The 11,667-nt window shown below is 46.1% G+C and overlaps 1 protein-coding gene across 2 annotated transcripts; it reads left to right on the top strand.

The window, feature by feature from the left end:
- Positions 1-1,936: 1,936 nt before the first annotated feature.
- LOC136945616 (voltage-dependent L-type calcium channel subunit beta-4-like) lies at positions 1,937-10,777 on the top strand. Of its 2 annotated transcripts, XM_067239542.1 has the most exons (11): positions 1,937-1,950; positions 2,094-2,473; positions 3,113-3,132; positions 3,430-3,510; positions 4,801-4,859; positions 4,983-5,083; positions 5,348-5,499; positions 5,602-5,697; positions 5,941-6,111; positions 6,919-6,969; positions 7,602-10,777. In XM_067239542.1, exons 2-10 carry the CDS (start codon positions 2,407-2,409, stop codon positions 6,946-6,948), a joined length of 777 nt encoding a protein of 258 aa, XP_067095643.1. In that variant the 5' UTR covers positions 1,937-1,950; positions 2,094-2,406; the 3' UTR covers positions 6,949-6,969; positions 7,602-10,777. The 2 variants fall into 2 exon arrangements, with proteins under 2 accessions (XP_067095643.1, XP_067095642.1); XM_067239541.1 differs by lacking the exon at positions 3,113-3,132.
- The last annotated feature ends 890 nt before the right edge of the window (positions 10,778-11,667 follow it).

Raw genomic sequence — 11,667 nt, 5'->3', positions numbered from 1 at the left:
GTGGTGTTATCATCAGATGCTAGCTCCCCTCTGGCGCTCTTTGATATTTAAATGATACGCACACACACACACACACACGTACACATGCACACACACGCCCAAACGGTGCAGTCAGGCAGCTCAACAGGAATCATGGCGCAAAGAAAATGTAACATTTATGGGATTAAGGAAAGGGGGGGGGGGGTGGATACGGGAGCCAGGTGAAAAAAGGAAAGGGAGGAAGAAAGGAGAGGGAGTGGAGAGGGGAGGGCTGCTGTTGTTATTGAGCTATATTTGGCAGTCCTGTGTGGGTGTATCCGTCTGGTGTGCGAGGTGTCCTTCCTTCCCAGGAAGCCCTGCCTGCACCCAGCAGGGACGGAGAGAGACGACCAGGGGGACTGGTGAGTGCATGAAGGCGTTCAGGGCACATCGACAGCGTATGTGTGTGTGGGTGTGTGTGTGGACACGTGTGTGGGACTAACACTGTCCAGCAAGTACGATAAGGTGAGGGAAGAGTGACGCGCTGCTCATGCTCATCAATTCTCGTCATGCCGAACTGTAGCTTTCGATACCTTTGGCAACAGTGTTGGGGCGGGCTGCACGCAAAGTTATTGCTGTGATTAATGACGACAAAGGCACAGAACAAGCACCGCTGACAGAGTCGGGCTCTGTGTTGCGTGTAAAGTACATTTAGAGCATCTGCTGCAAACCCCGACAGAATACCTCGCGAGCTGACCTTTGGGGGTTTCTTGGGCTCAGCACAGGAGCTGAGGTGCGTTCACTAGCTAGCTGGTACTTGGTATGTTGTTGCAGTGCTCACGCACAGGCTCCTCTGGGAGGGCTGCTTTGGAAAGCAAAAGGAAGCACCAATCCTAAGTCAGCTGCACCATGGGCCAGGCCATGTAGTCAGCTCACTGGTTATTCAGCATAATAGCAGCCGGGACCCACAACGCTGCAGTAATTGATGTGGCACCAGGAGGAGGTTGGAGGATCAAAACATGGAGGGGATTTGCAATCTGTGGGAGTTTTGTGGACTTGACGTGGGCTCGCATTTTTCCCGAGAAGACGGCAATGTTCTTTTGTTGGGGGCCCAGTCTATCTTCAGTTTCTCTGTGGGTGCCGTCTGTGCTGATGTCTCCTCTTCCCTCGCCTTCTCCCTCTCCCGTTGCACCATTCCCCCCCGTCGCCATATCCCCCTCTCCCTCCCTTCTTTCTCCTCCTCTCCTCTGTCCAGGGTTCAGCCGATTCCTACACGAGTAGACCTTCGGATTCCGACCTGTCCCTGGAGGAAGACCAGGAGGCGTCTCGGCGTGAAGCCGAGCGCCAGGCTCAGCTGCAGCTGGAGAGGGGCCAAGGTCAGCTGGCACATTGTCAGAGTCAGTCCCGTGTCCTCTAGGCCTGTAGTCTTCAACCCTGGTCCTCAGGGCCCACTGTCCTGTGTGTCGTCGAGTTTTCCCTGCTCCTAATTCAAATGAATGGGTCCCGATCAAGCTCTGTAGAAGCGTGGTAACGTACGAAGGTGTGCTGGAGAGGGGGAGCATCTAAAACATACAGGACGGTGGGCCCTGACGACCAGCTGATTGTACATTTACATTTAGTCATTTAGCAGACGCTCTTATCCAGAGCGACTTGATTGTAACCTTTCATGTATTTTTAAACTTTGTTTAAGATAGTGTTGGAGTAGTATTTACCTATGTATCTTTAAATATGCAGTCACTGAATAAAAAATCACACCCTGTAATCAGCACTGACCAAAAGGCTAGAAATGTAGAACATTTAATTAATCCAAAATTCGTATAGATGTTTTTTGTAAAACATTTGATCAAATTTGCCGGCGTTTCTGCACAGTCCAAACCGGTAGCTTTTGCCGTGAAAACCAACGTGAGTTACTGTGGGGCGCTCGATGAGGATTGTCCCGTCCAAGGTGCTGCCATCAACTTTGAAACCAAAGACTTTCTACACATAAAGGAGGTGAGCTACGTTTTACTCCTCTTGCAAACTTCTTCAAAGCTATTTCCTTTCAAGTTATGTACGAAAGCCCTTAGAGCAGTGATTCACTATTTGGCCGTGGGTTATTAGCTGCAGCGAGCGCTTTGGTTCTCTCTCCCGTGTAGAAATTCAGCAATGACTGGTGGATTGGACGGCTGGTGAAGGAGGGAGCGGACATCACCTTCATCCCCAGCCCCGTGAAACTGGAGGCCATGAGAATCAAGCAGGAGCTGAAACAGGCACAGACGTCAGAGTTCACTCTCACGCCCTCGCCCTCCGTTTCTAATTGAGGGTCCCTCACTTCTTGACCCTCCCTTTCCGCCACCACCCCCCACCCCCACCTCCCTCCCTCCCTCCTAATGGTAAAGGTGTGTCAATGTACTCACAGCAGCTTAAGATAGTTGTCTCTTCTCATCTCTTTGTTGTTGTTGTCATGTCATGGCGTCCCGCAGGAAGGCTAGGAACGCCTCGTCCGGGGGCAGGAGATCCACACAACCATCTTCAGGTGAATAGCAGGGGGCGTGGCTAAGAGCCATCTGTCTGTGTCTGTGTGTCTGGCTCAAGGGGCGGCCAATCCCTGGTCCTGTCGACCAATAAGATTCAGTCTTTGGTATCAGGGAGTCAGGTGGCTGAGCGGTTAGGGAGTCGGGCTAGTAATCTGAAGGTTACCGGTTCGATTCCCGGCTGTGAAAATGATGTTGTGTCCTTGGGCAAGGCACCCTACTTGCCTCGGGGGGAATGTCCCTGTACTTACTGTAAGTCGCTCTGGATAAGAGCGTCTGATAAATGACTAAATTTAAATGTATTTGTCTGGGATGCCGTCAGTCAGGTAATAAGGGGAGCTAATGTTGGACTGGATCGGTTATCAGTTACCCAGGAGTTGATCCTGAATGGTCACCTCAGGCCTTTTTCTACACCATCATGGTGAGAAGTAACTACTACTAACAGAATGTACCAACAGTCTACATGTACCACCACAAGATTGTACCCCATCTACGGTGTCAGACAGCGTGCTCACAATAAAAGTGAAGCGTCTCAATATGATGTCAGTGACTTAGTAAATCTTTATAAACCCATCCTTTACCGTTTCATTAGCCTTAGCCGCCATCTCTCGCTAAAGCATATCTTCTCTTGTTTTTGAAAGCCAAACAGAAGCAGAAACAGGTAAGTGTGTGTTTGCAGCTTCTCGGGTCTGCATGTGGACCAAAGACAGGCATGGACACAGAGAGAATAACTAGCATTCTCTCCTCAAACACGAGCCTCAGAAGCACACAGAGTTATCCTCTCATTGCATCACTCTGGTGGGAGGCTAGCCTCCCAGACCTGGCGCGGGGTGCACATGACGTGTGTGTGTGTGTGCGTGGGGCGCGGTCGGGGTGTGTTCTTGCAAGTATGTGTGTGCTGCTGCTCTGTCGCTGCGTCCGTGTGACGGTCTGCATGTTGTTCTTTCCGTCTTTGCAGGCGGAGCACTTGCCGCCGTATGATGTGGTTCCTTCCATGCGGCCCGTGGTGCTGGTGGGCCCCTCCCTGAAAGGCTACGAGGTGAGAGGGGCCGTCGACAGGGAGACCTCCCCCCCAACACACACACCATTCATTACACAGGCAAAAAAATCAAAAACTCAAAGCCTTTGGCAGATCGTATTACACACACACACAGATTGGTTGCTCAGATGGAAGATGGAATTTGATATCTATTTTTGTATACTTTCCCGGTACAATATCCCATAGAATAATAATAGAATATGTTATATAAGATGGACTGAAATAGGCTAGCATTAGCTTGATAAACCAACCTGCGGACTGACTTATGAGGCTTGTAATTAAATGAAATCTCTCTGTATCTTTCTCTGTTCACCATTTGCTCTCTTCTCTACCTCCCTCTCTCCTCCTCTGTGAGTGAGGAGGCTGTGTGCCAAGCCGCTTGTTTTGTGTGTGTGAAATATTTATGCATCGCTCTGCTGATGTGCTTTGGGGATGCTCCAGTGGTGTACGTCAGCCGTGCCTCTCCCTGCCACCTCTTTCGCTTATTCTCTCTCTCTCTCTCTCTCTCTCTCTCTCTCTCTCTCTCTCTCTCTCTCTCTCTCTCGTTTCCTATTTTTCTCAAATTTTGGATAATTTTTTCATTACGGTTATTATTATCATTCTTTTACATTTTTCTTCTTTTTCTTTCTCTGTTTTTTTATTGTCCTTTAACATTTCACTCTTTCTTCCTCTCCCTGTCCCTCCATCTCTCTCTCAATCCCTTTCTATCCCTCTCTCTCTCTCTCTCTCTCTCTCTCTCTCTCTCTCTCTCTCTCTCTCTCTCTCTCTCTCTCTCTCTCTCTCTCTCTCTCTCTCTCTCTCCCGGAGAGTGGGACGGCAGCTGCACTGCTGGTTTTATCATTATTATTATTTCACAACACATCCATTTTTCAGGTTTGCTTGAAAATAGAATGCCTCTTACACATGCACACATGCACACACACACACTCAAGGTTTCTCTTTCTACGTCATCCTCTGCAGTGCTCATCTCTATTTAAGACACGCTGCCATTTCCAGTTATATCAACTCATGCCCTCTGTGGAGAAGAACTCACCCTACCTAGATAGTGTAAATATACATTGTATATACACTAAATATATGCCCAGAATACTGTAAAGAACAGGCCTCAGATGGCACTTTAGAACCTCAAGATAGGAAGCAGCGTAGCTCTTTTCTGTTTGACGTAGCAACAATAGTGTGATTTTCGACAGGCTTGCGAGGGGAGGGACCGAGGGTGAAGAGAAAAGGAGCGGGGTGGAGAGAGGGAGACTTGTGAGGTCAGTTTAACATGGTTTCCATCTCCTATCCTAGGTGACAGACATGATGCAGAAAGCCCTGTTTGACTTCCTGAAGCACAGGTTTGATGGGAGGTGAGTACGGGAGCCGCCAGTCATGGCGACTTCGAGGGGCCCTCAGCATGCTTTGACTCTGACACCATCCGTTCACCTCGCGGGTCTTCTGATTAAGCGCGCTGGTGAATGCCCTCTCTGTAGGATCTCCATCACACGGGTCACGGCCGACCTGTCCTTGGCCAAACGGTCGCTGCTGAACAAGAAAGCCATCATGGAGAGGTCCAACACGCGCTCCAGCCTGGGTGAGCTGCATGAGCTTCTTCAGAGAGGACGTTTAGGAAACCATCCTGTCAGTCCAGTCGTCCAATATGAATTAGGTACTACGGTTCTTCTAAATTATTCATCGCCCTCTCTCTCTCTCTCTCTCTCTCTCTCTCTCTCTCTCTCTCTCTCTCTCTCTCTCTCTCTCTCTCTCTCTCTCTCTCTCTCTCTCTCTCTCTCTCTCTCTCTCTCTCTCTCTCTCTCTCTCTCTCTCTCTCTCTCTCTCTCTCTCTCCTCATTCCTAGCTGAGGTCCAGAGTGAGATCGAGAGGATCTTTGAGCTGGCTAAGACCCTCCAGCTGGTAGTGCTGGACGCAGACACGATCAACCACCCTGCCCAGCTCCTCAAGACCTCCCTGGCCCCCATCATCGTCTACGTGAAGGTGTCCTCGCCAAAAGTGAGTGCGCAGACACACACACACACACATACAGAGGATGCTGATGTCTTTCCTCATCATCTTGTCTCAACGGCTCTTTGTCTCTCTCTCTCACACAAACAGGTTCTTCACAGGCTCGTCAAATCTCGAGGGAAGTCTCAAAGCAAGCACCTGAACGTCCAGATGATGGCTGGAGACAAACTGGCCCAGTGTCCCCCAGTATGTACCATCCTTACAGTGGTAGAAACACTGACCATTTAAGGGCATTGATGTCAGGACCCACTGCTTCATATCGAGTACATGAATGTTGAACAATCTGCTCCTTGTTGTTATGGTCACTCCGTGTGTTGTACTTTGGTGAATGGTTATCGTCAACATTTGTATGTATTTCGTTATTTTCATGTAACTTGTGCAATTTGTTGTCCTTTGTTCTGACCATGTGCCTGATCTCCTCTCCGCCAGGAGATGTTTGATGTCATTCTAGATGAGAACCAGCTTGAGGATGCGTGTGAACACCTGGCTGAATATCTAGATATATACTGGCGCGCCACTCACCTGCCCGGCTCCGCCCCCCTCAACCCCTTATTGGACCAAAGCGTGGTCACACCGCCCTCTGCAAACTCCAGTCAGCAGGTGAGTGCTAATTCAGATAGTAATGGTCCACAGCTCCGTAGTGATCAGGAGCTGCGACTCATTTGAGTTTTGTTTATGCACTGACAGTTCTCTGAGACTCATTTGAGTTTTGTTTAGGCACTGACAGTACTCTGAGACTCATTTGAGTTCTGTTTATGCCCTGACAGTTCTCTGAGACTCATTTGAGTTTTGTTTATGCATTGACAGTTCTCTGAGACTCATTTGAGTGTTGTTTATGCCCTGACAGTTCTCTGAGACTCATTTGAGTTTTGTTTATGCACTGACAGTTCTCTGAGACTCATTTGAGTTTTGTTTAGGCACTGACAGTACTCTGAGACTCATTTGAGTTTTGTTTATGCCCTGACAGTTCTCTGAGACTCATTTGAGTTTTGTTTATGCACTGACAGTTCTCTGAGACTCATTTAAGTTTTGTTTATGCCCTGACAGTTCTCTGAGACTCATTTGAGTTTTGTTTATGCCCTGACAGTTCTCTGAGACTCATTTGAGTTTTGTTTAGGCACTGACAGTACTCTGAGACTCATTTGAGTTTTGTTTATGCCCTGACAGTTCTCTGAGACTCATTTGAGTTTTCTTTATGCATTGACAGTTCTCTGAGACTCATTTGAGTGTTGTTTATGCACTGACAGTTCTCTGAGACTCATTTGAGTGTTGTTTATGCACTGACAGTTCTCTGAGACTCATTTGAGTTTTGTTTATGCCCTGACAGTTCTCTGAGACTCATTTGAGTTGTGTTTATGCATTGACAGTTCTCTGAGACTCATTTGAGTTTTGTTTATGCACTGACAGTTCTCTGAGACTCAGGAACTCATAGAGTGATCCCTGCTGCCACACACCTGGGTGAGTTTGCTTTTTTTTGCTTTGTTGTTTTTTGCTCCTTTTTCTTTTCTTTCCCAAGTGGCTCATACTTACTTTGACACAAATTAATAAAATAATGGTTCTAAAAATATCCACTGACTGGATTCGAATTGTCAAGTGTAGGCCTACTGTGTTTTCATTTCGCTGTAATAATTGGAAATAGCAAGGTGAATGGGACTACGCTATAGAATCCCTTTCAAAAGTGATCAGTCTTTGTGTGGTTATCCAATGTTATCCAAAGCAGTGTGCAGGAGGGAATTTTATTGTACAGGTCAAATGCACTTCCACTGAGTTATGCCTTCCCCAAGGTATTGAACCGTAAGGTTCTGTGAGCAAAATTGCAAGTTAACAAACAGTGATAGGCGGCAGTGCATTATGGGTAGCTAATTCTGTAAACACTGCACCTAGATTGGGATTGCTCGTGGACTAACGCCGAATTATTACCTATAGGTAGCAGAGGACAGGTCTGGCTGTGAAACACCCACAAAGCATTGTGAATGGACAGTTGCATCTCTTGACAATCTGACCCTAATCCCTGTCCTCCCCCTTCTCTCACCACTTTCACTGGTGTTACCTTAAAACATGTCCCCCATCCCCCTCCCTTCTCCCTGCAGGATCAGCGCCCTTGCTATTGGCCGGGGGTCAACAGGGGTCACCAGAGGTCACTCGGCCCTCAGTGGGCCTTGCCACCATCTCCACAGGCCACGCCCTGTCTGTTCCCCAGGAAGCCGAGGGGCGAAGGGGGGGAGAGAGGGAGAGAACACCCACAGCCTGGGAGACAGACAGACGGGGGGTGGAGGGAACAGAATGCGGTTGAGTTGGAGGACAAAGATGGCTGAAAAGAGCAAAGATCCACCATCACCAGTAAAGAAGCCCCCAGCCCGTGTTACCCTGCCAGCAGTCCCTGCTCCCCCTCCACACCACGTCTCAGGGCTGCTTCCTGCTGCAGCGCGCCTACTGGTTAGAACTCAGCCAGCTTAGCGACCACCAGCCGGCCCCCTCTTACCACCATCGTCCCCCACCTCCTCTGTCAGTACTAAGACCCCCCCACCCCCCTAACTCTGACCAATACTGTTGCACCATTCCATGTGTGTCCGTTAAGGGCTGGCCCCCCCTGACCACAGATGGACTGTTCCAGCACTACGGTGAGACCCACCCCACCCTGCCAGAAACCCAGCGTTTCACAAAGCTTTGACTGTAGCGCGGCAGCCTTTGCCACCCAAACAACAACAACAAAAAACTCTCAAATCAGAATACAAATGTGTAGCTTCCTGCCCATTATTTCCTGGTCCCAAAATTGAAAGCGGAAAGAAAATAACACACGTCCTTAAGTATTGGTACCAAGTCTTCCTTCACCGCAATTCTCTGTGAGATCAGATCCTACAAGCAACCAAACGTTTGCCGAATGGTCCACTGGGAGGTAGCAGAGTGGTCAGCACGATTTATATGGGTGTCCAGACCCCAGAGGAACACTATGGTCTTCTCCTCTTCTACAGCTTGTTATTTTGATTGCTTGCTCAATGTTTTGGGGAGTTTATTTGTTTTTGTCCCTAAACATGTTTTTGTTGTATTTTTGCACAGTAGTTATCTAACAAGCTCGATTTGATCCATCTTCTGAAGACTCAAACATGCATGAAAGCACAAACTTGCTTTGTTAGTTATTGTAATCATGTCCTTGAATGTATCAGCAAGCACTCCAAATGCCACAGACAAGATGGCAGTGTAGTGACAGCACAACCCTTAACAGCACAAAGTTGAAATGCACCAAATGGAGTGGCTAGAAACCCAGGAAGTGTCTGTTTAGGTTCCTGTTTTTCACTCGAGATACAGTTAACTTGCACATCTCACACATGCAATTAAAAAACTCCAAATGTTGACCCAAGCAATTATCTTCCTTACAGATACTTTAATAATCGTTCGTTAGCCCTGATTATCTGACAGTGTGAGAGAGACTCGGTGGTGTATGAACTGAATAGACAGGGTAGAAAAGCATGCTCCACACACACAAACACACACACACTCCAAAAACAAAATCCACATAATCAAGAATGTATTTGTTGCATGCCTTACATTACTTAACAGCCTCCTGTCTCTAGTCATGTATACATTCCATGATATAACTGTTAAGCCCTTACTTCCACTATTGTTCTGTCTATGAAGGTCCAACAATGTCAGGTGACCATACACCAACAGACACACACATACACAAACACATACATACTCCAACTCACACAAGCACAAACAGACACACACAAACTGTGTGTTTTAACTGACAATCTGAAAGACAGCTACGTTGGTTTATTTTTGCATCACTAGTTTAATGACCGAAACAGCGCTCTTGGAATAAGTGATTCAATGTGCCGCACTTCTTGCGGACACAGTTCTTATAGGGGGGAGAGTGACATCTAGTGGTGATATCTGTGCATTACATACAGTATCAGGTTATATCTTTTCTTATTAGAACCTGCTTTATCATGCATAGAAGAAATGGAACTGATAGAAGTAGGAGTACAATAATATAAGTAAATAGACCATATGACCTTCCATCTTCAATGTAGATCAGCCTTATATGTTCGTCATTTGTAGACAGTGTTATGCAAACATTAGAAAAATTGACTTACAATAGCTTGAAATTATTCAGCCTGTTTTAAATATTCCTGATATGTCAAAGACCACTGCATGACAGTGAGTGAGCCCCCCTTCGCTACCACACACACACACACACACACACACAAACTAGTGACTGTGTCAGCAATGCAAATCATTATCTGGTGTAATTCCACACTGTGTGAAACTATACATGAATTCAACCAGTACGTCACACTTAATCATTCAAAGTATGTGTGCATGACATACATTTTATTTTCTCTGCCATTAGAAAGGCTTTTCAGGTCTATGGTCACACCATATTTCAGTTAATATCCAAAATGTTTTTAGTTTTTTTTATATTGTGTAATAATCCCATGTATTATTATGATGTCTTTGTATATACTGTATATGTAATGCTCTGCTCTTCCTTATTAGTATCAAGCTAAAAAAAAATAGCTAAATAAAATCGACAAACACTGACAGAAGTTCTGAAAGAGGTTCTACCAAGACAGGAAGTGTTGAAGCCTCAGACCGCATGTGTTTCCTTACAAATGTGTATTTTCTCTCTCTCTTCTTCATATGCAGCACATATGAGTTGGGACTATTTTACTTAATGCATACATGGACAATCCTTAGCGGTTCCGAGTGCTTGTGCAAGGCTTAAGAAGTCTGTGCAACAGTACCACGGGATGTGACACATCTCAGCTGCAACTCCTCCATCCAGTCAACATCAGCCCCCTCGTGCAGAACACTCTTTCATCTCGCAGGTCATCCCTTCAACCGCAACTACAAGAAAATAAAGGATCAAATCTTTCGAAAATTCCAAAGCACACTTCTATTTCAAACAGCTATCATTTTGTTTGATTTGTCTTTTTCTCTGACATAACCTAAATTCTGTATGCAATACAAAGTCGAGCATTGGCTAACAGTAGCTGAGACTATCAACAACCCACTTCTGTCAAGGACTGGGTCAAATTGCACTACTATGATTTCTATGTTTGCTTTACAATGCAATAAATGCACTTAATCTAATGCTGTGCCCACCTCCAATGCAGAACAGGGTGTTCAGTATGATAATGATGTCCACATGTCCCATGGCTCTAGAATCGTGTACATACAGCCAACCCTACTGTACCAAGAGCGTGTGGCCAGAATCAGTCTGTTCTCTGCAGCACACAATGGAAAATAAAAAGGTGAATCAATAAACAAAGCATTTTAGCTGTGTTTACAACTGTCTGCTTTTGTTACGCCTGAAAGGTTTTTTTATGTCTCAGTTCAGGGCGAGCCCTGTATTTAGCCCACTAAATGACCTACACCTTGTGTACCGAACACTGTGTCCTCTATGTTCAGCTATGAGAGAATGTGCTTGAGCGATAATTCTGTGCTGTTGCAGCATGCCCCAGCAGAGGGCAGAGATGACACAGTCAGGTCTTGGCTGAGGATTCCATTACAGATCATTTATACACGATTGTGTATTACACTGTGAGAAGGATAGAGATCTTTTAATGGATCCTCCTTCTATTCCTATCTATTGTTTTCTCGTATTTTTTTCCCTCCCTTTATGTCTCCCTCCTCCTTTTGGGATGATGACACTACTAGAAAACTATTTTAAAGCACTACTCAAACTAACCTTGAGATCAAAACACCACCAACACAGAATAGCCACCATTAACTATATACACAACCCCAGCACCAAATTGACCAACAAACACAGAAACAAACGACGACTTCGGAAAACAGAGGACAGGTGAGGTTTGACTGGGATACAGACGAACTGCTGATTGGTCTGAAGCAGTTGCACTGGTGACAAGGAATGGAGCCAATCACAAACAGACACCTGAATGTAGCAATGAGAGTGAGGGTAGAAACAGAAGGGAAGACAAAACACTCTGCGAACGCAGACAGAAATTTAAAAATATGTAAACACGTGGCTGTAACAAAGTATGAACCAAAATGATTTAGTATTCAGATCCCAAATATTCAAAAAAAAATAAAACCCTGAAAGAGATCATCATAATAGTTAGCATCTCTATTTAATTCCCACAACATAATCCCTCATGCCCATCAGCCCTAAGATAACACTGCCAACCA

This window comes from Osmerus mordax, chromosome 7, assembly GCF_038355195.1.
Source record: "Osmerus mordax isolate fOsmMor3 chromosome 7, fOsmMor3.pri, whole genome shotgun sequence".
NCBI lineage: Eukaryota > Metazoa > Chordata > Actinopteri > Osmeriformes > Osmeridae > Osmerus > Osmerus mordax.
Note: the sequence above shows the minus strand (reverse complement) of the source record. Positions and strands in the feature narration are given on the sequence as shown.

Excerpts from the sequence above, each read along its gene's own strand:
- LOC136945616 (XM_067239541.1), top strand. The coding sequence starts at position 2,345 with ATGTACTCACAGCAGCTTAAGATAGTTGTCTCTTCTCATCTCTTTGTT. Across the intron at positions 2,474-3,429 it reads ATCCACACAACCATCTTCAG|GCGGAGCACTTGCCGCCGTA; the intron begins GTGAATAGCAGG and ends CCGTCTTTGCAG. Across the intron at positions 4,860-4,982 it reads AAGCACAGGTTTGATGGGAG|GATCTCCATCACACGGGTCA; the intron begins GTGAGTACGGGA and ends CCCTCTCTGTAG.